The 27,910-nt window shown below is 51.2% G+C and overlaps 1 protein-coding gene across 1 annotated transcript; it reads right to left on the minus strand.

The window, feature by feature from the left end:
* Positions 1-272: 272 nt before the first annotated feature.
* On the minus strand, positions 273-27,806 carry LOC102120873 (uncharacterized). The gene is made up of 11 exons (XM_074027195.1): positions 27,370-27,806; positions 26,946-27,059; positions 25,029-25,547; positions 17,136-17,261; positions 16,746-16,990; positions 14,132-14,182; positions 13,051-13,363; positions 12,798-12,908; positions 10,021-11,154; positions 6,051-6,202; positions 273-1,102 (listed from the first exon to the last, which is right to left on the minus strand). The coding sequence occupies exons 1-9, from the start codon at positions 27,563-27,565 to the stop codon at positions 10,238-10,240; spliced, it is 2,592 nt and encodes an 863-aa protein (XP_073883296.1). The 5' UTR covers positions 27,566-27,806; the 3' UTR covers positions 273-1,102; positions 6,051-6,202; positions 10,021-10,237.
* Positions 27,807-27,910: the final 104 nt, after the last annotated feature.

Consider the following 27,910-nt stretch of genomic DNA (forward strand, 5'->3'; position numbering starts at 1 on the left):
GGGGTAGCAGAGAGAAAAGGAGGCCCTACCGCTGGAGGAAATATCTGTGCCAAGAAACAAGGAGCTGGCTGGGCACGGCGGCTCACACCTGTAATCCCAGCACTTTGGGAGGCTGAGGCTCAGGGCGGATCACCTGAGGTCGGGAGTTTGAGACCAGCCTGACTAACATGGAGAAATCCCGCCTCTACTAAAAAATTGCCCAGACCAGCTCGGTCGGGGAGACCTTAGCCCAGCAGCGCTAGAGGAATTAAAGATGCATACACAGAAATATAGAGGTGAGAAGTGGGAAATCAGGGGTCTCACAGCCTTCAGAGCTGAGAGCCCCAAACAGAGATTTATCCACATATTTATTAACAACAAACCAGTCATTAGCATTGTTTCTATAGATATTAAATTAACTAAAAGTACCCCTATGGGAAACGAAGGGACGGCTGAATTAAAGGAATAGGTTGGGCTAGTTAACTGCAGCAGGAACATGGCCTTAAGGCACAGACTGCTCATGCTATTGTTTGTGGTTTAAGAATGCCTTTAAGGCTGGGCGCAGTGGCTCATGCCTGTAATCCCAGCACTTTGGGAGGCCGAGGCGGGCGGATCACAAGGTCAGGAGATCGAGACCACGGTGAAACCCTGTCTCTACTAAAAATACAAAAAATTAGCCGGGCGCGGTTGTGGGCGCCTGTAGTCCCAGCTACTCGGGAGGCTGAGGCAGGAGAATGGCGTGAACCCGGGAGGCGGAGCTTGCAGTGAGCCGAGATCGCGCCACTGCACTCTAGCCTGGGCGACAGAGCGAGACTCCGTCTCAAAAAAAAAAAAAAAAAAAAAAAAGAATGCCTTTAAGCGGTCTTCTGCCCTGGGCGGGCCAGGTGTTCCTTGCCCTCACTCCGGTACCCACAACCTTCAGCACAGGCGTTAGGGCTGTTATGAACATGTTACAGTGCTGCAAAGATTCTGTTTATGGCCAGTCTTGGGGCCAGTTCGGGGCCAGATTTTGGGGAGCTTGTTCTCAACATGTCCCCCTTCTCTGATTTGCAAACGATAAAAGCAAGGGCAGCTTTGTCACGGTGAGCTACTTCTAGCAGGAGTCGGGATCCACATCTGCAGACTATACAAAGACAAACAACATAGATTAAAAGCACAGTCATCATTGAAATCACAGAGCTTTCAAATGTTTTTATCCATTTTATTTATTTATTTTTTATTTTTTTTTTTTGAGACGGAGTCTCGCTCTGTCACCCAGGCTGGAGTACGGTGGCCGGATCTCAGCTCACTGCAAGCTCCGCCTCCCGGGTTCACGCCATTCTCCTGCCTCAGCCTCCCGAGTAGCTGGGACTATAGGCGCCTGCCACCTCGCCCGGCTAGTTTTTTGTATTTTTTAGTAGAGACGGGGTTTCACCGTGTTAGCCAGGATGGTCTCGATCTCCTGACCTCGTGATCCGCCCGTCTCGGCCTCCCAAAGTGCTGGGATTACAGGCGTGAGCCACCGCGCCCGGCCGTTTTTATCCATTTTAATGGGTTACTAGCTGCTAATTTGTCTGCAGCTCCTTTAAGCATTCCAGTTCCTGGCATTAATGTCAGGTGTGCCTGGGATGTTTTAAATATTTGTTCTTTTAATTTTGCTATATCCAAAAACAAGTTTGTAGAGTATCCTTCTAGACACTTTTTTATTCTTTTCCAAATTTTGATCTTATTAAGAGCATTTGGCCGGGCGCGGTGGCTCAAGCCTGTAATCCCAGCACTTTGGGAGGCCGAGACGGGCGGATCACGAGGTCAGGAGATCGAGACCATCCTGGCTAACACAGTGAAACCCCGTCTCTACTAAAAAATACAAAAAACTAGCCGGGCGAGGTGGCGGGCGCCTGTAGTCCCAGCTACTCAGGAGGCTGAGGCAGGAGAATGGCGTAAACCCGGGAGGCGGAGCTTGCAGTGAGCCGAGATCACGCCACTGCACTCCAGCCTGGGTGACAGAGCCAGACTCCGTCTCAAAAAAAAAAAAAAAAGAGCATTTAATAGCTTCCACAAATCCTTATGTTTAGCTCCTAGAGCAGGCCATATCATTTGAGGTTGAGGTGCCACTATACCACCATGGTTCCAGATAATAGGAACTTTTGCCGTACTTCTTATCATTTCTACCATCTGACAGTTTTGTTCAGATCATCTGAACATAGTGTGACCATGGCACACAGACTGAGAGGTGCAATTTAAGCTAATCATCCCCTTAGGGGACTAATTAATAATGATTCCATAGGAATCATTGTGCAGCACCTCTGCCTGTTCTGCAAAGCAATCTTCCTAAACAAGTACGTTCATTTTTTCTAACTGGGTCCAATCCTGTTTACAAATAGGTTTTTGAGGGCGGTATGCCTCAATTATAGGAGCAGATTTATTATGGTAAATACTGAGATCAGAAAGCGTGTATAACTGTGTCATAGAGTGATTGCATCCAGGCATTATTACCAGCCCTTATTGAAGGAATACTCATGGCAGTGGTGATAACCACTATCATAGCTACCATTAAATATTCCACATAGAGAAAAATGTAGCTAGAGCTAGGCTAGTATAGCCTGGGGCATTATCTGTTTTAATAGAAGCTGGAATGCCCATCACTGCAAAACACTGCAAAAGATGACATTTAACACAGGCAGAAGACTCTCCTGTTTGGCTTGTAGCCCACACAAAGTGAGAAAAGGTGCCCACAAGGTGCCCACACATACATGTACATAAGCTAGTCTCCCAAACGAGGGAACATGTGTGACATCCATTTGCCAAATAGAATTAGGTTCCAGTCCTGGAGGATTAACTACTTCTGTAAAAGATGAGGAATGTACCATTTGGCAAGTTGGGCATTGCTGGATAATAGCTTCAGCTTCTTTCCAGGTAATGCCGTATCTGCGTTTGAGACCAGAGGCATTAACATGGGTTAAATTGTGAAAGTGTCTAGCATTAGATATTGCATTAACAACTAGGTGATCAGCCTTTTGATTCCCTTTAGTCAAAGGTCCTGGAAGAGGTGTATGAGCTCTAATGTGAGTGATGTAAAAAGGGTGCATTCTACTCCTAACTGCTGTTTGCAATTGGGTAAATAAAGTCATCAGTTGTTCATCTGTATGAAATCATAACTGAGCATTTTCAATTAACTGTGTGGAGTGAATCACGTATGAAGAATCAGAAATCACCTTAATAGGTATATCAAAAGCAGTCAATACCTCAATTACAGTTACAAGCTCTGCTTTTTGAGCTGAAGTATAGGACATCTGGAAAAACTTTTTTTTTTTTTTTTTGAGACGGAGTCTCGCTCTGTCGCCCAGGCTGGAGTGCAGTGGCCGGATCTCAGCTCACTGCAAGCTCCGCCTCCCGGGTTCACGCCATTCTCCTGCCTCAGGCTCCCGAGTAGCTGGGACTACAGGCGCCCGCCACCTCGCCCGGCTAGTTTTTTGTATTTTTTAGTAGAGACGGGGTTTCACCATGTTAGCCAGGATGGTCTCGATCTCCTGACCTCGTGATCCACCAGTCTCGGCCTCCCAAAGTGCTGGGATTACAGGCTTGAGCCACCGCGTCTGGCCTAGAAAAACTTTTTGAGCCAAAATAAGAAGCTTTACCATTACTAGACCCATCTGTAAAACAATGAAAATGCTTAGCAGGCTGCAGGTTGTTTACTGCAGGAATTGTAAATGCAAACTGTTCACAGTCTTGCTCAGCTAAAAGGAGAGTAAAGAAACAAAATCTATGACTATTTACCCAATTTTTTGGAATTATAGCAGGAGAAGGCAATCCTGGCTGTAATGCTCCCATAGGTTGTGTAACTGAATTGATGGTTCTTAAGTCAGTTAACATTCTCCATTTACCTGATTTTTTCTTAATTACAAAAACTGGAGAATTCCAAGGAGAAAATGTTGGAGCTATGTGCCCATTTTCTAATTGTTCAGCAACTAATTTATCTAAAGCCTCCAGTTTTTCTTTACTTAGTGGCCATTGTTCTATCCAAATTGGCTTATCTGTTAACCATTTTAAAGGTATAGGTTCTGGAGGCTTAACAATGGCCGCCATCAAAAACTATTTCCTAATCTTTGGCGGGAACTTTGTTTTTCCGCTTGAATTGGTTCTTTCAAACCTCGCAAATTTTTTTCTAGTCCTATACCAGGGACATACTCCATTTCATGCATTGTATGTTGACTTTGAGGGCTATATAATTGCCCTGGAATTAGAACTTGTGCTCCCGATTGTTATAATAAATGTCTGCCCCATAAATTTATAGGTACAGAAGTTATAATTGGTTGAATAGTCCCAGGTTGTCTATCGGGCCCTTCACAATGCAAAATATAACACTTTGATATACTTCAGCGGCTTTACCAACTCCAGCTATGTTAAATTGAGCAGGTTGAATTGGCCATGTGGACGGCCAGTGCTGTAGAGAAATGATTGAAATGTCTATTCCTGTATCTACCAAACTTTTAAATTTCTTTCCTTGAATAGTTATTTCACAGGTAGGACGTTTATCAGTAATTTGATTCACCCAATAAGCTGCTTTGCCTTGTTTATTTGTGCTTCCAAATCCTCCTGTTCATTTAATTTCACTTTTCCCGATTCCCACATACAGCACAATCAGGAGCTGTGCTGTGCACTCTCCTGGCTCTGCTTTCCAGGGAACAGAAGTAGATGTAACAATTTGAATTTCCCCATTGTAATCTGAACCAACGACTCCTGTATGTATTTGTACCCCTTTTAAATTTACACTAGACCTTCCTAAAAGTAATCCTATTGTCCCTGCTGGCAAGGGTCCACAGACTCCTGTTGGGACCTTTTGCAGGGGTTCCCCAGGAAGAAGCTCACAGCTTTTGTGCAGCATAAATCTACTGCGGCACTACTGGCTGTGGTAGGGGACAGACATTGTACAGGGGTGAGGGAATGGCCTGAGCTAGAAATGCCCCGGTTTAGAATGGGGCCCGGGACGGGCCCCTCACGGCGTTTCCCCAAATCGGGTTCCCTTCTTTATCAAACTTAGAGTGACGCTGACTAGCCCAGTGTTTTCCTTTTTTACATTTTGGTCATATTTCAGGCTCAACAGTTTTCTTTTTTCGCCTATCTGGCAGCCTGACTCGCTGATTTTTTCTACATTCTTTTTTAGTATGACCATGCTTCCCACAGTTAAAACAAGCTCCTGGGCCGGGCGCGGTGGCTCACGCCTGTAATCCCAGCACTTTGGGAGGCCGAGGCGGGCGGATCACAAGGTCAGGAGATCGAGACCACGGCGAAACCCCGTCTCTGCTAAAAATACAAAAAAAATTAGCCGGGCGCGGTGGCGGGCGCCTGTAGTCCCAGCTACTTAGGAGGCTGAGGCAGGAGAATGGCGTAAACTCAGGAGGCGGAGCTTGCAGTGAGCCGAGATCGCGCCACTGCACTCCAGCCTGGGCGACAGAGCGAGACTCCGTCTCAAAAAAAAAAAAAAAAAACAAAAAAAAAAAAAACAAGCTCCTGGAAATGGAGTATTTCCTTTATCCACTCTCAGTCCTGCCATAACCTGTGCCAACAAAGTAGCTTTATGCAGATTACCTCCGATACCATCACAGGCCTTGATATAATCAACTAAATGTGCTTTCCTGAATTTAAAAGGAAAAGGCTCAAATGTAGCTATAATATTTCCCTGTTGACCTGGGGGGTGTTCTAACAGGGAATTGCCAAGCCTCCAAATCACCCTCTAGTCTAGCTTGCTGAATTCCTGCCTGAATAGAACTAAGAGCGGTCGCTTGAGGCACTGCTTGAACAGTCACTGGGGCGACTACTTTTCGCCCAGTGTACTCCAGAAAAGAAAGATCTGGAGGGTCATTTTCTTCAAAATAATAAGGAGGGGGCACAGAAGGGTAGGGATGAACCTCTCCTTCCTTTGCCACTTTAGCTTTAGCTGGTAAATAAACATGCTCTGTAACCTCCTGTGTTACTTCGCTATGCTAGTTCCTCCTCATTATCAGTGTGAAAAAGCTCCAAGGTGAAATGAACCAGACCCCATACCTGTCCCATTGTTACCCTGATGCTTCCGAGATCCCCTTCTTACTCACCAGGGGGATTGCTTTAAGAGTACTCAGGTGTCCTCCAGCTGGTTTTCTGTTCCAACTGTTGCTCCGGCGACCCTTCGACCTGGATTCGAGCCCCCACGATGGATGCCACTTGCCGAGACCAGCTCGGTTGGGGAGACCCTAACCCAGCAGCACTAGAGGAATTAAAGACACACACACAGAAATATAGAAGTGTGAAGTGGGAAATCAGGGGTCTCACAACCTTCAGAGCTGAGAGCCCCAGACAGAGATTTACCCACGTATTTATTAACAGCAAACCAGTCATTAGTATTGTTTCTATAAATATTAAATTAACTGAAAGTATCCCTTATGGGAAACCAAGGGATGGGCCAAATTAAAGGAATAGGTTGGGCTAGTTAACTGCAGCAGGAACACGGCCTTAAGGCACAGATCGCTCATGTGATTGTTTGTGGCTTAAGAATGCCTTTAAGTGGTTTTCTGACCTGGGTGGGCCAGGTGTTCCTTGCCCTCATTCCCATAAACCCACAACCTTCCAGCACAGGCGTTAGGGCTGTTATGAACATGTTACAGTGCTGCAGAGATTTTGTTTATGTCCAGTCTTGGGGCCAGTTTATGGCCAGATTTTGGGAAGTTTGCTCCCAACAAAAAATACAAAATTAGCCAGGTGTGGTGGCACATCCTAGTTACTCAGGAGGCTGAGGCAGGAGAATTGCTTGAACCCGGGAGGCAGAGGATGCAGTGAGCTGAGATCATGCCATTGTACTCCAGCCTGGGCAACAAGAGTGAAACCCTGTCTCAAAAAAAAAAAAAAAGAAAAGAAAAAAAAGAAATGAGGAGCTGAGAATGGGGTGGGGCTGAGGCTGAAGGGTTTCAGGACACTAAAAAAAAATTGATGAGATGCTGGAAAGTTGGGTCATGAAGGCAGGAAGCAGAGGAATCAGGTCTGGTTTCTAGGCCCTAAATAAGCTTTACAAACTTCAAAGCACTCAGAGACCTCCAGCTAATAATCATGGCACCTTTAATTGGCAAGCGGAGGGCCCAGATCTGGCTGTCAGTCTGGGCTGAGAACTGGTGTTGCAAGCTGGGCCTCCCCAAGGCTGTGCTGAGGGTTAGGGGAGGGAACTGGGTTGCACATGGGGAATTAAAACCTGGTACAAAAGCCGGGTGCAGTGGCTCACACCTGTAATGCCAGCACTTTGGAAGGCTGAGGCGGGAGGATCACGTGAGGTCAGGAAATGTAGACCAGCCTGACCAACATAGTGAAACCCCATCTCTACTAAAAATACAAAAAATAGCAGGGCGCGGTGGCCCATGCCTGTAATCCTAGCACTTTGGGAGGTCAAGGCAGGCAGATCACTTGGGGTCAGGAGTTCAAGACCAGCCTGGTCAACATGGTGAAACCCTGTCTCTACTAAAAATACAAAAATTAGTCGGGTGTGGTGGCACACCCCTGTAATCCTAGCTACTCAGGAGGCCAAGACAGGAGAATCACTTGAACCCAGGAGGCAGAAGTTGCAGTGAGCCGAGATCGTGCCACTGCACTCCAGCCTGGGCATTAGAGAGAGACTCCATCTCAAAAACAAAAAACAAAAAACAACAAAAAAAAACCTGGTACAAAGGTATCTCCTACTGCCAAGGTGCCTCTTCTGACCCCAATATGCCCCTGTGATAAGATGGTACACGAGTCAACCTGCCCCAGAAAAGCTGAAGGAGAGAGAGATTTTGGTGGGGTCGGATTGGAGATGAGGTTGGAATAAAGTCAGTTCATTACTTCACTTGACACCTAAACAGTGTCTTGTCTCCAAAACTTCTACCTCCTTCCAGGTTGATAAATCTGGTTTCTTCCTCCCTGGGTAGGCCAGACACAGGGCTGAGCTGGGTGACAGGCAAGGGGGCACAGGCCAGCAGAGATCACAGGCCCTTGCTCTCCTCGGGGAGATGTCCTGACCAGGAGCAGGGCAGCGGCTGCCCATGGCTAGACTCTGCCCACAAAGGAATTAGTGGTAGATGGATTCTCTGCAGAGCTTGTGGATACAAATGGGTAGTCGCCCCTGGTTACAAACCTAACACCTGGTGTTCTTGGTCTACCCACCCCTGCCCATGATGGTACAGAGGAAAAATGCAAGGTCTGTGTGCCTTGGGACTCTCCTCGTTGCCTGGATTCTGAGTTGACCTGGTCTGTCACATGGCTGCTTTGTCAGAACTCATCTGGTACGTGGGCTTCACTGATGCTGGGCTAGTCTGACCTCGTTCAGGTCAGGGCTGAGTGTTATCACAGGGAGAGGCAGATGCCTGCAGAACCCTGGCTGAGACACCAGTGAAGGTCTCAGGAGTGACGGGGAAAGTCAGCAGTCAACTAAGAACCCTGGGGTCTCTGTGTGATCCTGGACAGGCTGCTTAGCCCTCCTTGGCCTCAGTGCCCCCAACTGCAAAAGCCTGGGAAAGTGAAGATCTCTTCCAGTTCAAAACTGTGATGAGGCCCTCCTGGCAGGGTCTAGGAGGGTTAAGAAGGCCTGAGGCATGTGGCCGTCTCAGGGAGGCCCAAAGAAGACTGGAGGGAGCTCTCAAAACCTTCCCATTCAAAAACAGGAACTGCCTTTTGGCTGATGGCGGTCACACCCCTTGGTTTGGGATGAAAGGCAGTCCTGACTGCCTCTTCCTGACCAGGCTGCCCTCTTCAACCAAGGGGCTTCTCTCAGCACTTATGAAGGTGCAATGAGTCAATGGAGGAGACAGTACTTTGTAAACCATAAAATGCAATACAAGCAAAGATCTAAAACAAAGCGGACTTTGACTTCTCTCCTGCCATCCTTTCTCTCCAACTCCAGAAAACCTGAGTGCTACAGACCACTGTTTGCAAACTCAAATGACCTTAGGAGCTCAGCAAGTCATATAAATGAACGGGAAATGCCAGATGGAAAGGACTGTTTGGATAGAGACATGGGTCTAAGAAATACTTTCCTTTCTTCTTTGCTGTACTTTAAGATAAACACCAAAAACACTAAAAGCAAGCCATGATGAATGGCACGTGGCGCTTGGTCAGGAGCCCATGAGAGTGGTGGGGATGGGTGGCCGGGCCACGGTGAATTGTGAGTTCTGGCTCAGCTTCCAACAACTGTGGTTTTGTGGGAGCCTAGGTGGAGTTGCCAAATCTTTGGATTTTTCAAAAGACACCAGAAAACCTGTATTTGGGTGCAAAATATCCTTTTCAATCTTCACCACTAACTCATATCACTTAAAAACACTGCCTGGGCTCAGGTCAATAAATATGACAACTGCAGGCCAGATCCAGTAGAGTCACAGGATTTTAACTTGGGCAGTAAAAAGGCAGTGGAGGTGGTGAGTGCCTGTAGTCCCAGCTACTTGGGAGGCTGAGGCAGGAGAATCGCTTGAACTCTGGAGGTGGAGGTTTCAGTGAGCTGAGATTGCGCTACTGCACTCCAGCCTGGGCAACAAGAGCAAAACCCCATCACACACACACACACACACAAAGACAATGGAAGCCAGGCATGGTGGTGGCTCACGCCTGTAATCCCAGCAGTTTGGGAGCCCGAGATGGCAGGATTGCTTCAGCCAAGGAGTTTGAGACCAGCCTGGACAACAGTGAGAACCTCATCTCTATGTAAAATTTAAAACTTAGCTGGGCGTAGTGTTGCCCGCCTGTAGTCTCAGATATTTGGAAGGCTAAGGGGAGAGGATTCCTTGAGCACAGCAGGTTGACGCTACAGTTAGCCCTGTTCACACCACTGCACTCCAGCCTGGGTGACAGGCCAGGAAGCTGTCTCAAAAATAAATAAATAAATAAATAAATAAATAAATAAAAAGACAATGAGTATTGTGTTCTGGGAGGGTCACAAGAATAAAAAATAATTTAAAATTTTTTTAAAAAAACAATGGGTAAAACAAGGTTCTCCTCTACCTCAGTGCTTTTAGCATCTCTGGGCTGAGAAACACCTTTTGGTTCCCCTTATGTAGGTCTGGGGGTTCTCACCTCAGGCCTGCCTCAGTAAAGGGGGCCTTCGAGACCCCTGGGCAGTTGAGAGCAAGGTGCTGGCAGAGGAGGCTGCTGAGGGTCCAAGATCAGACTGTCCGCACCCCAGGGCCAGGTCTTGTAGATTCTGGGACCTCCCTGCAGGCCGCCGCAGAGGTTCGGACCCCTGAGCCCATCTCGGGCCTCTGTAATGTCTAGATAGTCACTTTTAAGGCCGTCACCCACACTCCTGGAATATCTCTGGGTACAGCTGGAAGCCCACGGGCGGTTCCAGATCTCCAGGGCCAGGGGTCAGGGTCACAGGCAGACCCCCAGTGACCCGGCCCCTGTGGCCCCTGGCCCCGGGCCTATGAACCCACTGGTGCTTGGCCACTGCTGATTTCTGGCCGAAGCGGCGGCCACACTGCGGGCAGGGGTAGGGCTTCTCGCCGCTGTGGGTGCGCCTGTGGGCTGCCATCTCTGAGCTCTGGCGGAAGCAGCGCCCGCAGTCCGGGCACTGGTAGGGCTTCTCGCCGGTGTGGGTGCGCACGTGGCGCCGTAGGTCCGAGGGGTAGGCGAAGGCGCGGCCACAGTCCGGGCAGGGGAAGGGGGTCTCGCCGCTGTGCACACGCCGGTGCTGGTAGAGGGCAGAGCTCTGGCTGAAGCGGCGGCCACAGTCGGCGCAGCCATAGGGCTTCTCACCGGTGTGGACGCGCAGGTGCGAAGTCAGTGCTGAGCGCTGCGTGAAGGCCCGGCCACACTCGGGACAGCGGTGAGGCCGCTCCCCGCGATGGATGGCCCGGTGTTTGCTCAGGGAGGAAGCGTGGCCAAAACCCTTGCCGCAGTCAGTGCAGTGGAAGGGTTTCTCGCCAGTGTGGCTGTAGACGTGCTCCACCAGTGTGGAGCGCCAAGCGAAGCTCTTCCCGCACACGTAGCAGCCGTGACGCTGGTCCGCTCGGGGGACAGGGGGGTGAGCACAGAGCGAGGGGCGTCCTCGGTGCGGTGCCTTGGACGGCTGCTGCCAACCATAAGGGGGCCCGGCCAAGGGGGCTTGGGGAGCCTTCAGTCCAGGAGACCCGGTGGCCACAGGGACAGACTTCTCCAGGGCTTCCATCCCTTCCCTTTGTCTTTCCTCTTCCTTGTTTCTGGAATCTGCTAGGAGATAAAGACGGGACAGTTCAGGCTCGGCTCATCCTGGTCCTTGAATCCCACAGCCCGCGTGGGCAGGGACAGGCCTGCTGGACCCCCGGCTGCCCCTGGGAGATGGAGGAGTGACACCTGTTCCTCGGCTGCTGAGCCAGACAGAGCCGGGAGGGAGGGAAGGAACAGTCCACTCGGCCTCGGGGCTGGGGAAATGTCACTGCGGGGGAAAGGCAGAGATGACATGAACATCTGGGCCTGATCCAGAAGGAGGAGCGGACACCTGAGGATGTTCCAGGCATCAGGAACAGCACCAAGAAAGGCAGAACCAGGTGGGGATGGCCAATTTCAGTGGGGCTGGACACTCCGCAAAGGCTGAGGGCAAGAAATGAAGGAAAAAAAGGGGGGCGGGCGGGGAGAGAGGAACCAGCCTGCAGGTGAACGGCAGGGGTGGGTCCTGAGGTGGAGGTAGAGTCAACAGAGCTTAAGAGACTGGGCGTGGGGGCTCAAGGCGGTAATCCCAGCGCTTTCGGAGGCAGAGAAGGAGCATCAGTCTAGGATTTCAGGACCAGCCTGGGCAACACACCAAGACCCAGGACCCCGTCTCTAAAATATATTACATGACAATTTTTAAAAATTAGGCCAGGCGCAGTGGGTCACTTTGGGAGTCCGAGGCAGGCGGACCACTTGACCCCAGGAGTTCTAGACCAGCCTGGGTGACATAGTGAAACCCTGTCTCTACTAAAAATACAAAAAATTGGCCGGGCGCCATGGCTCATGCCTGTAATCCCAGCACTTTAGGAGGCCGAGGCGGACGGATCACAAGGTCAGGAGATCGAGACCAGCCTGGGTGACATAGTGAAACCCCGTCTCTACTAAAAATACAAAAACAAAATTAGCCGGGCGTAGTGGCGGGTGCCTATAGTCCCAGCTACTCGGGAGGCTGAGGCTGGAGAATGGCGTGAACCCAGGAGGCGGAGCTTGCAGTGAGCCGATATCGCGCCACAGCACTCCAGCCTGGGCGACAGATCAAGACTCCGTCTCAAAATAAATAAAAAAATAAATAAAATAAAAATTAAAAATTACCGAGGCGTGGTGGTGGGCACCTGTAATCCCAGCTACTTGGGAGGCTGAGGCAGAATAATTACTTGAAACTGGGAGGGGAAGGTTGCAGTGAGCTCAGATGGCGCCACTGCACTCCAGCCTGGGCAATGGAGCAAAACTTTGTCTTTAAAAAAAAAAAAAAAAAAAAAATTACCCAGGCTTCGTGGTGACCACCTGTACAGTCTTAGCTGCTCTGGAGGCCCAGGCGGGAGGACTACTTGAGCCTGGGAGTTCCAGGCTACAGTGAGCTATGAGGCTGCCACTGCACTCAGCCTAGGCAACAGAGCGAGACCCTGTCTCTAAAACAAAAACACCAAAAAAAGCCCCAAGAGTGTAGTGACCACACAGAGGTGAGGACTCAGGGGCGGGTTATGGCAGGCCCAGAACCCCATCACTGCTCCTTTCTAGACTGCATCCGGGAGCCAGGCAGGGGCTCAGCCTCCTGGTCGCAGTTGAGAAGGCAGTTGAGAGAGGAAACTGCTAAGCAGGTAGCTGCAGGTGGCAGAGGATACCGGGATGGGACAGGAACAGAGAAGTAGCACCCTATACTCCACCTGGGTCCGTTTCTGTCGGACATTTCGTCTCCGGATCCCGGGCAGCGGGGCCCCACAGTTCGGCCTCCTCCTCCACCCAGGAGATGAGAGCTGGCTTGTTGCCTCCGATTCCTAGGGGAGAAGAACGCAAACCCCACACTGAGGGGAAGCCGCCTGCCCGGCCCCGGGGTCCCCAACTCCACGCGCAGCTCCCAGAAGCGCGGCAGGGCCTGTGGGGGCGCAGGGCCCAGGTGAGCAGGTGGGGGGCTCTCACCGAGCGCGCTCAGGTGGCCGTAGGTCTCCCGCATCACGTCCCGGTACAGGGCCCTCTGCGCGGGTCGCAAGCAGCCCCACTCCTCCCGGCAGAAGTACACGGCCACGTCCGCGAAGCTCACAATCCCTGGCTCCCTCCACTCGGGTCCGGCCCCATTTGGGTCCCGGGGAGGGAGCGGGGCCAGAGGCGGCACCATGGTGACTGTCAACCCGACTACGGATCGGCTGCCTCCCGTTGGCCTGGCTTGGGCCTTCGGAACCTCCTGCGTCCGAGAAAGCCTACGCGGCCAGGCCCAAGGGAAGGAGGAAGGTCTCTAGGGCCCCCCGAGGGCGCACTAGAGAGCATGGAAACTAACGGTGCCGATGGCAGCGGGTGTATAATCAGAAATGGAATATGCCCTCATAAAAAATGGCGGCGGTGCGGGTACTCGACCTTTGCCCCTACGCAATCGTGCCCAAGACAACGCCCCCGGTATGTACAGGCGGCGTTCTCTCCGTACCCTCATCCAAAATGGCCGCGGTGACTACAGGGGCCGGCCTTGAAAACTAGTCGCGTTTGTTTAGTCCCCGGCCCAGCGAGGCGGTGCAGCAGAGAGCTCCGCCCGGGTCTGCAAGAACAAGAAAGCGCCTCCTGGGAGGGAGCTGGCCTCTCGGCCTTACTGAACTCAGGCATTAGTTTTCGTCTCTAGACCGTTTTATAATTGGTCTCCAGCTCATCACTCTCTCGTTTTGTCCTTGTTATCTCAGAAACAGGGCGACAGCAGTCTCTTCCTAATGTTGAGTGTAAAAACCAATGGAGTGGGCGTGGCGCAGTGGCTCACGCTTGTAATCAGCAGTTTGGGAGGCCGAGGCCGGAGGAACTGAGGTCAGGACTTCGAGATCAGCCTCACCAACATGGTGAAACCCCGTCTCGACTAAATAATCCAAGTAACTGGGGAGGCTGAGGCAGGAGAATCGCTTGAACGCGGAAGGCGGAGTTTGCAGTGGGCCAAGATTGCGCCACGGCACTCCAGCCTGGGCGACAGAGCGAAACTCCGACTCAAAAATAGAAAAGAAAGAAACAAAGAAAAAGGAGCGGATACAGGAGACTGTAGGCTTGTAGGCTTCTTGGAGCCTGAAATTCTGGAATCTTCCTGATGGCAGAGGCAGTGGGGAGAGTAGGGTAAGGTTGAGAAAGTCAGAGGGTCCTCTCTTCTAGGAGCCTCTCCCATTTACTGTGCAGGACGTCTCCCAGTCGCCGGTCTCCCTCTAGCTGCAGCTGGGCTCTCAGCTCCCCTCACATCCTGCCGCTGGGCGGATGGCCCAAGGCTCCTCTGCTCAAGCCCAACTCATCCCTTTCTTGCCCCAAACTGCTTCCCCTGGGGTCTTTATCTCAGTAAATGTTGCCAACTCTCCCCCAGACCACCCTCTCACTTCCTGATGACCTATTCTGTGCTCCATTTGACTTCATACATGTCCTGTTGTAGCAGGAGGAGCTGCAGACAAAACCCCTCAGACACTAAGTTAAAGAAGGAAGGGCTTTTATTATTATTATTTTTTTTTTTTTGAGACGGAGTCTTGCTCTGTCGCCAGGCTGGAATGCAGTGGCCGGATCTCAGCTCACTGCAAGCTCCGCCTCCCGGGTTTACGCCATTCTCCTGCCTCAGCCTCCCCAGTAGCTGAGACTACAGGCACCCGCCACCTCACCCGGCTAGTTTTTTTGTATTTTTTAGTAGAGACGGGGTTTCTACTAAACCCCGTGTTCGCCACGATGGTCTCGATCTCCTGACCTCGTGATCCGCCCATCTCGGCCTCCCAAAGTGCTGGGATTACAGGCTTGAGCCACCGCGCCTGGCCCAGAAGGAAGGGCTTTATTCGGCCAGGAGCATCAGCAAGACTCAGGTATCAAAAACCAAGCTCCCCGAGTGAGCAATTCCTGTCCCTTTTAAGGGCTCACAACTCTAAGGGGGTCCCCGTGAGAAGGTCATGATCAATTGAGCAAGCAGTGGGTACATGACTGGGGGCTGCATGCACTGGTAATTAGAATGGAACAGAACAGGACAGGGATTTTCACAGTGCTTTTCTATACAATGTCTATAATCTATAGATAACATAACCGATTAGGTCAGGGGTCGATCTTTAACTACCAGGCCCAGGGTCTGGCGCCGGGCTGTCTGCTTATGGATTTCATTTCTGCCTTTTAGTTTTTACTTCTTCATTCTTTGGAGGCAGAAATTGGGCATAAGACAGTATGAGGGGTGGTCTCCTCCCTTACTGTGTATGGGAGTAAGAGTCGCCTCTAACCGCCTTTTAGCTCTTAGTGGGCTCTTTAGTTGAATCTAGGCCCAGATTGAGAATCGCTTGTAATCCTAGCTACTGGGAAGCAAAGGCAGGAGGATCCCTTGAGCCCAGGAGTATGAGATCAGCCTGGGCAAGTTAGTGAAACCATATCTTCAAAAATAAATAAATAAATAAATAATAAAGTAAAATAAGAAAAAATGAATTGACAGTGGACAAACGAGAAAATTACACAAATTGTATTAGTTTTACATGTACATGGGGATCTTCACAAGAGAGGGAAGTCAGAAAAAGTGCCCAAAGCCAGGTGCTTTTATGTTTCTTAGACAAAGAACAATAAAATTTAAGTGGGCAGATGTGGTCGCTCATGCCTGTAATCCCATCACTTTGGGAGGCCAAGGTGGGTGGATCACTTGAGGTCAGGAAACCCCGTGCTTACTAATAATAATTTTAAAAAGGTTAGCTGGGGGCGAGGGGGTGGTGGGTGCCTGTAATCCCGGCTACTCAGGAGGCTGAGGCAGGAGACTCACTTGAACCTGGGAGGCAGAGGTGGCAGTGAGCCGAGATCACGCCACTACACTCCAGCCTGGGTGGGAGAGAGACTTCGTTTGAAAAAAAAGAAAAGAGGGCCAGCCCGGTGGCTCACACCTGTAATCCCGGCACTTTGGGAGGCCGAGGCGGGCGGATCATGAGTGGTCAAGAGATCGAGACCATCCTGGCCAACATGGTGAAACCCCATCTCTACTGAAAATACAAAAATTAGCCAGGCGTGGTGGCCCCTGCCTGTAGTCCCACCTACTTAGGAGGCTGAGGTAGAATAGCCTGAACCTGGCAGGCAGAGGTTGTAGTGAGCCGAGATCCTGCCACTGCACTCCAGCCTGGGCTACAGAGCGAGACTCCCTCTCAGAAGAAAGAAGTAATAAAAGGAAAAAAATAAATGACAGGACAAAGAAAATTTAGCTAGGGCAGTGAGTAGCTAGAATATGTATGGGGGGGTGTCAAGTAGGTGCAACATACAGACTACTTTGTTACGTATGTTTATTCTGGTCCTTTGTGGCCTCTGAAGGCTGTTTTCTTGCCCTGGTACAGAAGGATATTCCCCCAGAGTAAGGTTTCTGGCATGCTGCATGCAGAAGAAACAGGTCGGATTGCTCCGTCTGAAACTACAATTTCTCTGTTTTTAACTCAATATATCAGTATACCAGGCTGTGAACGTTTTACAGGAGGTCCGGGGGAGGCCCTGTGGAGGAGCCTGGAAGGATGGTGATCTGGCGGGGATCTCAAGAAACGGGTTAACCTGCCCCATAAGTGAGGAGAGCCACTTCTTTCCCTTTTCGGGGATCCGGGTGGGGCGGGCGCCGCTGAGCGCATCTAGGAGGCCGCAGGTCGAGGCATCGCATCCCGGATCAGGACGCAAACATCCCTATACCGCAGACACCGCCACTGTGCCAGGAAGAGGCAGTCGGCCGTTTCCGCAGAGCTCTCGGCCCGCGGACTCTTTCCCAGTCTCCGTCCCTTCCGCCTCCCCAGGTACATTGGCTTGGAGCCATGAGCGCGGCCAGTGACTGGGCGGCTCCTGGAGGGACACTGGGAATTTGCCCTGGGAGTGGGGTGCAGGGGGCTCCACGGACGCCTCGACGACCGGAAGTAGCTTCGGGTGGGGACTAGAGAGGACAGCGAGCAACTCAGTGGTTCCAGAGTCCAGAAAAATGAAGGCCCTCTTAGAAGAGATGGCTGTCGATAGTCCAGCTTCTCTTCATTTTAGAGAAAGGCATTGAATAGCTTGAATATCGATCTGGTGTTGCTGACCTGGTTTGTTCCTGCTGGAAACGTCTCCTCTTGCTGTTCCTCTCAGGCGGCCTTGGCAGCGCCTCTTGCCGTAGTTAAGATGGATGCAGCCGCTTCGACCTGGGCTCAGGCCGTTGTCAGCAAGGGCTGCAGGGGAGGGGAAACCGGTCCAAGATTCTCGACCAAGGGCTTGACGTCCCATTCCCAGTCCCTTAGAGGAGGCCCTTCGAGGAGGCCCACTCAGTGACCCAGTCTTTATTTTATTATTGTGTTTTATTTATTATATTTTTAATTTTTTCTATTCTATTCTATTCCACTCTACACTCTCTCGCTCTCTTTTTTTCTTTTTCTTTTTTTTGAGACAGAGTTTAGCTCTTGTTGTCCAGGCTGGAGTGCAATGGCGCGATCTTGACTCACTGCAACCTCTGCCTCCCGGGTTCAAGCGATTCTTCTGCCTCAGCCTCTTGAGTAGCTGGGAGTACGGCGCCTGCCGCCATGCCCGGCTAATTTTTTGTATCTTTAGTAGAGACAGGGTTTCACCATGTTGGCGAAGCTGGTCTCGAGCTCCTGACCTCAGGAGATCCACCTGCCTGGGCCTCCCAGAGTGCTGGGATTACAGGCATAAGCCACTGCACCTGGCCTCTACTCTCTACTCTTATTTTTTTATTTTATTTTATTTTATTTTTTTGAGACGGAGTTTCGCTCTGTCACCCAGGCTGGAGTGCAGTGGCGGGATCTCAGCTCACTGCAAGCTCTGCCTCCTGGGTTCCCGCCATTCTCCTGCCTCAGCCTCCGGAGTAGCCGGGACTACAGGCGCCCGCCACCTCGCCCGGCTAGTTTTTTTTTTGTATTTTTTAGTAGAGACGGGGTTTCACCGTGTTAGCCAGGATGGTCTCGATCTCCTGACCTCGTGATCCGCCCGTCTCGGCCTCCCAAAGTGCTGGGATTACAGGCTTGAGCCACCGCGCCCGGCTACTCTCTACTCTTGAGAGGGAGTCTTGCTCTTGTCCCCCAGGCCAGAGTGCAATGGCGCGATCTCAGCTTACTGACCCCAGAAGCCAGGCTGGAATGCCTTAAATTATTGAAGGCAAAACCTCATCAACTAGAGAGGTAGGATTTTAGGGTAGGTTACCACACTGCCATATAAATGTAAAGAGGATAAATATACACTTTGAGAGGCCGAGGCAGGCAGATAACTTGAGGTCAGGAGTTTGAGACCAGCCTGACCAACATGATGAAACCCTGTCTCTACTAAAAATACAAAAATTAGATGGGCATGGTGTCATGTGTCTGTAGTACCAGCTACTCAGGACACTGAGGCAGGAGAATCGCTTGACCCTGGGAGGCAGAGGTTGCAGTGAGCGGAGATTGCACACTGCACTCCAGCCTGGGCCACAGAGTGAGACTCCATCTCAAAAAACAATAATAATAAATAAGGCCAGTCACAGTGGGTCACACCTGTAATCCCAGCACTTTGGGAGGCCGAGGCCAGTGGATCACCTGAGGTTGGGAGTTTGAGACCAGCCTGAGGAATATGATGAAACCCCGTCTATACAAAAAATACGAAAATTTTTTTTGGACATTGTGGCATGCACCTGTTATCCCAGCCACTCAGGAGGCTGAGACAGGAGAATTGCTTGAACCTGGGAGGCGGAGGTTGCAGTGAGCCGAGATTGTGCCATTGTACTTCAGCCTGGGCAACAAGAGTGAAATTCAGTCTCTAAATAAATAAATAAATAAATGTAAAGAAGAAAAATATAAATGACAGATGATGGTAAGTACTAAACATAAGTAAGAAGGTTGTTTAGAGGTCATGTAATGGGGGGTCGTTCAGGTATCTAGGAAGTGTATGAAATTGTCCAGGATGGGTGACAGGCATTTCACAAACGGTTCCCTGTAGCATCTCTCACCGCTGTCCGCTCTTGCTCAGGCCCTTGCTGAGTTAGGCCGGGGGCCTCCTAGCTGCCCTGTGGGGCTCCAGCCTTTTGCCTTTGCCGTCCATCTGTCACTGCAGCCTGGTGTAGTGTAAACAGGAAGGGCAGTGCCTGGGAAATAGGAGATTTGGGTTCCAGGTCTACTTCTGCCACTGACTCAGCTTCATGATCTTAATTATGTTCCTCCTTGGGTCAGGTGCTGTGGCTCATGCCTGTAATCCCAGCACTTTGGGAGACTGAGGTGGGTTGATCAAGGTCAGGAGTTCAAGACCAGCCTGGCCAACACTGCACTCTGGCTAACCGTGTGTTTCACTGTGTGTTAGCCATGAGTGCAGTGATGGGGTTTAATAGAAACCCCGTCTCTACTAAAAATACAAAACTTAGCTGGGCGTGGTGGTGTGCGTTTGTAATCCCAGCTACTCTGAAGGCTGAGGCAGGATAATTGCTTAAATCTGGGAGGCAGAGGTTGCAGTGAGCCAAGATCGTGCCACTGCACTCCAGCCTGGGTGACAGAGCAAGACTCTGTCTTGGGAAAAAAAAAAAATTATGTCTGGCTTCAGCATTCTCAGGGTGTATTCTGCAGAACAGTATTCCCATGAAACGCTCTATGGGGGAAAGAAAAAGCAGCATTCTCTATTCTCCTTGACGGTCCCCTTTGGCAAATTTAAGGTTCAGGGCAGCCTTCAATAAAGAAATGTAGGCCAGGCGCGGTGGCTCAAGCCTGTAATCCCAGCACTTTGGGAGGCCGAGACGGGCGGATCACAAGGTCAGGAGATCGAGACCATCCTGGCTAACCCGGTGAAACCCCGTCTCTACTAAAAAATCGAAAAACTAGCCGGGCGAGGTGGCGGGCGCCTGTAGTCCCAGCTACTCGGGAGGCTGAGGCAGGAGAATGGCGTGAACCCGGGAGGCGGAGCTTGCAGTGAGCTGAGATCCGGCCACTGCACTCCCACCTGGGTGACAGAGCGAGACTCCGTCTCAAAAAAAAAAAAAAAAAGAAATGTAGTCCGCCTGGCGCGGTAGCGCATGTCTGTACCACATGTCTGTAGTCCTAGTGCTTTGGGAGGCTGAGGCAGGAGGATTGCCTGAGCCCAGGTGTTTGAGGCTGCAGTGAGCTACGATCATGCCATTGCACTCCAGCCTGGGCAACAGTGAGACCCCATCTCTAAAATAATTTTTTCACATTTAAAAAATCTTTCCGGGCCAGACAGTATCTCACGCCTGTAATCCCAGCACTTTGGGAGGCCGAGGCAGGTGGATCACAAGGTCAGGAGATGGAGACTAGCCTGGCCTACATGGTGAAACCTTGTCTCTACTAAAAATGCAAAAAATTAGCTGGGCATGGTGGCGAGCGCCTGTAATCCCAGCTACTCAGGAGGCTGAGGCAGGAGAATTGCTTGAACCCAGGAGGCAGAGGTTGCAGTGACCTGAGATGCCAACACTGTATTCCAGCCTAGGTGACAGAGTAAGACTCCTCTGTCTCAGAAAGAAAAAAAAATTGGAGATGAAGGGCTGTGATGGTTCTACAACAGTACTATTACACATTTTGCCACTGAACTGTACTGTATACTCAAAAATAGTCTAAAAGATACATATTTTTTTTTGAGATGGAGTCTCGCTCAGTCGCCCAGGCTGGAGTGCAGTGGCGCGATCTCAGCTCACTGCAAGCTCCGCCTCCCAGGTTCAAGCGATTGTCCTGCCTCAGCCTCCCAAGTAGCTGAGACTACAGGCACCCGCCACCACACTCGGCTATTTTTTTTGTATTTTTAGTAGAGACAGGGTTTTACCATGTGTTTGCCAGGGTAGTCTTGATCTCCTGACCTCATGATCCGCCCACCTCAGCCTCCCAAAGTGCTGGGATTACAGGTGTGAGCCACCATGCCTGGCCAATAAATTTTATATTATGTATATTTGACCACAAAACAAAAACAAAGACAACCTAGTGATGTCCCAACATACTGAGAATCATGGAGCCGGGTGCGGTGGCTCACACCTGTAATCCCAGCACTTTGGGAGGCCGAGGCAGGAGGACTTCTTGAGCCCAGGAGTTTGAGACCAGCCTGGGCAACACAGTGAGACCCTGTCTGGAAAAAAAATTAGCTGAGTGCGGTGGTGTGCACCTGTAGTCCTAGCTACTTGGGAGGCTGAAGTGGGAGGATGACTTGAGCCTGGGAGATCAAGCCTGCAGTGAGCCATGATTGCACCGTTGCACTCCAGCCCAGAAAACAGAGCGAGACCCTATCAGAAAGAAAGAAGATGTGGTGTGGGGTCAGGGGTTAGAAAGAGAAGAAAGTAAAGAAACTTAGCATCATGGGAAGCGAGAGCCTTATGGAAGCTCCTCCCTCTCCCTAAGCCCATCTGTCAATCTTCTCCACTTGGTGTCTCTGCACAGCCACAGATGTCCTTTCTGCACCTTGAGGGAACTCATCCCTAGCTTGGAGCATCCCACTTGCTGTTTCCTCTCTTTGGAAATGTCTCTACCCCCTACTGTCCCCAACCCCAGCCCCAAGCCTCTGAACCCTGCTTGACACACTTCGCCTGGTTCTGCTCCTCCCTCACTGGCAGGGCCTCCTCTCTCCAGCTGCACCTTCTCTTTGGCCCCACTGCTCCCCAGAACGGGTCACCCTTGGCCTTCACCCTGATAGCCCCTTGGTGGGCACCGGAGCCCCCTGGCTCCGGCTCTTCATACTGGAACCTCTGAGTCTTACTGGCTCATATTGTCAGTCACTGAGCTGCAGATTCTATGTCAGAAGGCTCTCATGAGTGTCTTTCTTCCTAATTCTGAGGTCACCACCTTGGTCCCAGCTCCTGATGACCCTCACTTAGGAAAAAATGCCCAACAGATCTCTAGTGTCTAGCTCTGTCCCCCAACCAGGTCACACCCACACTGCTTTGCAAAGATATTTTCTGATGGCACCTGGCAAACAGCACTGCACTTGCTCAAGAACTTTCTGTGGCTCCTCAGTGCTACAGAATGGATCTCAAGCTCCTCTGCTGGAATCTGTGGCCCTCCCATATTTGACCCCAATTCTCGGCTGCATCTGTCTCCCATTCTTTGTTTTTTTGTTTTGCTTTGTTTTCTTTTTGAGACAGAGTGTCTCACTCTGTTGCCCAGGCTGCAGTGCAGTGGCCCGATCTCAGCTCACTGCAACCTTCGCCTCCCGGTTTCAAGCGGTTCTCCTGCCTCAGCCTCCCGAGTAGGTGGGATTATAGGTGCCCACCACCATGCCCAGATAATTTTTGTATTTTTAGTAGAGACAGGGTTTCACCATGTTGGCTGGGCTGGTCTTGAACTCCTGACCTCAAGTGATCCGCCTGCCTCAGCCTCCCAAAGTGTCTTTTGTTCTATAAAGCAAGATTTCTTTGCTGTTTCCTCTGCCTGAAAATCTCCCTTAACACCAATTTGTAGGCTATGGGAAGCACAGCCATCTCCTCCCAGGAGCATTTCTTGGCATATCACCAACCAGCCTGGGTGAGGTGGTGCCTCTGGGCTTCCTCTGTCATAGCTCCAGTTACTCTCTTCCCACATTGAATGTGGGCCCTGACACAGCTGTATCCCTGGAGCCCAGCACAAAAACCCACAGAAGCCTGAAGAGGGTGTTTGCTGAATGAATGACCGAATGAATGAATGAATGGGGTCAGCTTTCCTCATCTTGGAATTCTCTTATTACCTAGCACAGTCCCTTCAACAGAAGGCAGTCAACACACAGTCACTAACTGCCAATTGTCCTTCTTTTTTTTTTCTGTTTGTTTTGAGACAGAGTCTCACTCTGTCGCCCACGTTGGAGTGCAGTGGCGCAATCATGGGTCACTGCAGCCTCAGTCTCCCTGGCTCAAGTGATCCTCCTGCCATAGCCTCTTAAGTAGCTGAGGCTATAGGCACGTGCCACTACACCTGGCTGATTTTTGTTTTTGTAGAGATGGGGGCCTCACTATGTTGCCCAAACTGGTCTCAAATGCCTGAGTTCAAGAGATCCTCCCATCTCGGCCTCCCAAAGTGTTGGGATTACAGGCGTGAGCCACCACACCCAGCCTGACTGTGCCTTCTAAGTAAAAACTGGCCAGGTGAGGTGCCTCACACCTGTAATCCCAGCACTTTGGGAGGCCAAGGTGGGAGGATCGCTTGAACCCAGGAGGTCAAGGCTATAGAGAGCCATGTTAACACCACTGCACTCCAGCCTGGGTGACAGAGTGATACTCTATCTCAAGAAAAGAGAAGGACAGAGAAAAGGAAAGGACAAGAAAAGGGGCACTTGCTGGGACTCTCAGTTTTCTGCTCACACTCCCCCGACCAGGCTGGGCTGGGACCCGCATCCTAAGTTCCCAGCCCGTTTTCTGTCAAAATCTGACTTCTCAGAGGAAGTGGTAGAGACATCTGGGCTCTGTTTTCATTTCCAGCCATGCTGCCATATGGCCGTGAAACCTTGAGAGTACCACGTCATCTCTCTGAGTCTCAGTTTACTTATCTGCAAATATGGTTATTGATATCCATGCCCTGGCTCCTTGGCAGGCCTCTTTACACTTTCTAAAGTGTAGACCATCCACAGTAATTCACTTTTTCAACAAATGTATATTGCACAATTACTATATTATACATCTTGTTAAAATGTCAGCCTCCACGGTAACCCTTTGAGGTAGATATTATTCATCCTCATTTTACAGAGGAGGCACTGAGACTCAGGGAGGTCACGTGTCTTACCGGCTGTGCCTGGGGGAAGTTGCAGAGACTAGTTTTTGTTTTGTTTTGTTTTGTTTTTTTGAGATGGAATCTCACTCAGCTGCCCAGGCTGGAGTGCAGTGGCGCAATCTCGGCTCACTGCAACCACCAACTCCCGGGTTCAAGCAATTCTCCCATCTCAGCCTCCTGAGTAGCTAGGATTACAGGCACCCACCATCATGCCCAGCTAATTTTTGTATTTTAGTAGAGATGGGGTTTCACCATGTTGGCCAGGCTGGTCTTGAACTCCTGACCTCAGGTGATCTGCCCACCTCGGCCTCCCAAAGTGCTAGGATGACAGGCATGAGCCACCACGCCAGCTTTTTTTTTTTTTCCTTTTAAGAAATGGAGTCTTGACCAGGCGCAGTGGCATATGGCACGCACCTGTAATCCCAGCTACTCAGAAGGCTGAGGCAGGAGAATTGCTTGAACCCAGGAGGCAGAGGTTGCAGTGAGCTGAGATGGCACCACTGTACTCCACTCTGGGTGACAAAGTGAGACCCTGTCTCAAAAAAAAAAAAAAAAAAAAAAAAGAAATGAAGTCTTACTCTGTTGCCCAGGCTGTAGTACAGTGGCACAATCATAGCTTACTGTAGCCTTGAACTCCTGGGCTCAAGCAGTCTTCCTGCCTCAGCCTCCCAAGTGGCTGGGACCACAGGCACAATGTGCCACTACGCCTGGTTCATTTTTTTTTCCTAGAGATAGGATTTCACAATGTTGCTCAGGCTGGTCTGAACTCCTGGCCTCAAGCGATCCTCCCACCTTGGCCTCCCAACAAAGGCTGGACTTGTGCCACCTGCATTTATTCTATTCCCATCCACTCCAGTATCTGGGTCCCCTGCTGATGACAATTAGCCAGGGCTTGACAACGCCCTCCATGTAGGTCCCCTCCCCAGGTCTTGGTCCCCCCTCAGCATCTGCATTTGAAGTAGATAAGGAGTGGCTAGTTCCTCAGATGGGGGAAAGGTCTCTGTTGCACCTGATCTTCAGATAACACTTTGAAATGAGTCCAGGATCTCACTCTCTTCTTTTTTTTTTTTTTTTTTCTTTTTTTACAAAAGACTGGGGAGAGGGGTGGCAAGTCTAATCTATTCGAATCTTTACAGGCACTTTTCTTTTTACAAGTTGGAAACTTGAGGGATCCTTGAGGAAAGTCCAGGGCATAAATTTCAGTTTCGGAGTCCCCGACTCAGTGGCCCACCTCAGGGCTCCGTCAGTCCTTCGTGCCAAGGTCAGGCTCAACTCCAGCCTGCGGTGCTGCTCAGCTGCACTCCTCGAAGATGTCTGGGTAGTGCCGGAAGAGCACAGGCGGGTCCCGGTCACCTCGGACGGGGGCCCGAGGCACAGCCCGGATCCCAGGTCTCCGGCCCCGCCGCCCCCCAGAGCAGGAGCGGTGGATCCACTGGTGCGCTTCCACTGCGAACTTCCTCTTGAAGCGCATGCCACACTCGGGGCAGGGGAAGGGCCGCTCCCCGGAGTGCATGCGCCTGTGGCTGACCAGCAGCGAGGGATAGGTGAAGCGGCGGCCGCAGTCCGTGCACACATGGCGCCGCTGGCCGGCCTGAGCATCCACGCTGGGCATGGGTGCCGGGGGCTGTGCTCCTGTGGTTGGGTCCCAGGCAGCATTTTTGGGTGGCTGTGCCCGTGCCGGGGCCACGCTGATAGCTGGGTCAGGGTTGCATTCCACCAGCACTTCAGGACTCTCCTTCACAGGAGCCTTTCTAGGCCCTTTGGCTCTTGGAACTTCCTCGGGTTTCTCTTCCTTCCTGTTTGGGGCATCTCCTGGGAAACCGGAATTAAGTTACACTTACAAACACTTCTGCACAGACTGTCTCAGGTTATAGAATGCTTTTCACTTAAGGCAGTGCCAGAGAAGTTCTGTCCAGTGATTAACACACAGGCTTTAGAACAAGGTAAACAGGATTCGATCTCCTGAAAGTGACTTATCTGAGCCTTGGTTCCTTATGCATCAAATTGGAATAATAACGGCTTTTCACTTCACAGCATTGCTGGGTTAGCTTAGTAGATGCATGTTAAGCACTTAGTAAGTGCTCAGGAAGCAGGGGCATTTATTTATTTATTTATTTATTTATTTATTTATTTTTGAGACAGAGTCTCACTCTGTCACCCAGGCTGGAGTGAAGTGGAAAGATCTCAGCTCACTGCAACCTCCACCTCCCAGGTTCAAGTGATTCTCCTGCCTCAGCCTCCCAAGTAGCTGGGATTACAGGAGCTCACCACCACGCCCAGCTAATTTTTGTATTTTTAGTAAAGACAGGGTTTCACCATGTTGGCCAAGCTGCACTTGAACTCCTGACCTCAGGTGATTCACCCGCCTCAGCCTCCCAAAGTGCTGGGATTACAGGCATGACCCACCGCACCTGGCCAAGCAGTGGCTATTATTAGTGTGGTTTCTCCATTTTTTGTAAGGTAAGACTCTTTTATAGATGAGGAAACATTTGCTCAAGGTCACTCTACTGGGGGATGGTGAAGGGAGAAAAGCCAACTTGTCAATGACTGGGTATTTTTTCTCGTGCCACTTTGCCTCACTTGAGGAATGTGAAAGGTAGACCTGAAGGCACTTCCAATCTTGGGGAGTTTTAGTTATTCCTGAAAGAGAGAGAATGAGCTGGCCTGGCACAGTGGCTCAGGCCTTTAATCCCAGCACTTTGGGAGGCCGAGGGGGGCAGGTCACATGAGATCAGGAGTTCGAGACCACCCTGGCCAACATGATGAAACCCCGTCTGTACTAAAAATACAAAAATTAGTTGCTCGTGGTGGCGTGTGCCTGTAATTCCAGCTACTCTGGAGGCTGAGGTGGGAGAATCGTTTGAACCCAGGGGACGGAGGTTGCCATGAGCCGAGATAGCACCACTGCACTTCAGCCTGGGCTACAGAGTGAGACTCCCTCTCAAAAAAAAAAGAAAAAAAGAGAGAGAGAGAGAATGAGAGAAATCTGGAAGCACAAGCATGTTGGACTGGGCTCCCAGTCCCCACAGGACCGCTGTCCTATGTTCTGAAAACTTTGTACCAGGTCTGCCTTCTTTACTCCTCTAGTACCCAACACAGTTGAATTTCTTTAAGGATGCTGGAAGTGGGGGCCTGAAAGGAAACTCTGCTAGACAGGAAGCCTTGGAAAATCAAGTGGGGGGGGGGGGGGGACCCGGGACTATCCCTCACCTCTCCGAGCTCCTCCCAGTCTTTCCCCCTTCTCAGGATCCTGGGCGGCGGGGCTCCAAGCCTCAGTCTCCTGTTCCATCCAAGAGATGAGGGCTGGTTTGGGGCCTGGGAATCCTGGGAGAGAACAGGGATCACAGCACGGGCCTGAGAGGCCATCGTGGGGAGTTGGCATTCCCCTCCAGGCTGAGGGCACCCCCTCGGAGCTTATACTCAACCTGGACCGGGGTGCAGTGCTGCTGCCTGAATGAAGTGGATGCGGGTGAAAACACTCCCGAGGGGGTACCTGAAGCCCTGGGAACGGGAGGTGGCTGCTGGTGTTGGCGCAAGAGTGCGGGGTTAGGGCTCACAGTTCTCTCGGCCCTTCCACATCATCTCCCCTGTGAACCCAGTAAAGGAGGAGGGGGCTCGGACCCGGGGCTCTCACCGAGCGCGCCCAGGTGGCCGTAGGTCTCCCGCATCACGTCCCGGTACAGAGCCCTCTGCGCGGGCCGCAGACAGCCCCACTCCTCCGGGGAGAAGTACACGGCCACGTCCGCGAAGCTCACAGCCCCGGGCTTCCTGCAACCAGGCCGGGTCTCCCCAGGCTTCCGCGCCAGGAGCGGGGCTGGGGGCGGCGCCATGGGGCCTTGCAGCCCCGATCGGCGGCCGCCAGGTCCCTGGGGCCGCCGTCTCCCCGCTCCCGGCCTCAGCTGTCGTTGTCCACAGGAAGGGCGGCCCCGCCCAGCCGTGGCGTCCGAACGCAGCCGAGGCAACCGAATTAGCAGGGACTGGCTGCTAGGGATTCGAGGATTCTGATAGGGACAAATATAATTCCTCAGTGTTTATTCACTTCATGGCCGCTTGGACATAGACACCCGGGTTAAGGGACCCGGAAGGTGCCTTCAGAAAATATGGCGACCACCTAGCTTCAATTGTCACAGGCTGCTCTTAAGGGCGCCATTCTTTGACCATATCAAATATGGAGC

Source organism: Macaca fascicularis, chromosome 20 (genome assembly GCF_037993035.2).
Source record: "Macaca fascicularis isolate 582-1 chromosome 20, T2T-MFA8v1.1".
Classification (NCBI taxonomy): Eukaryota; Metazoa; Chordata; class Mammalia; order Primates; family Cercopithecidae; genus Macaca; species Macaca fascicularis.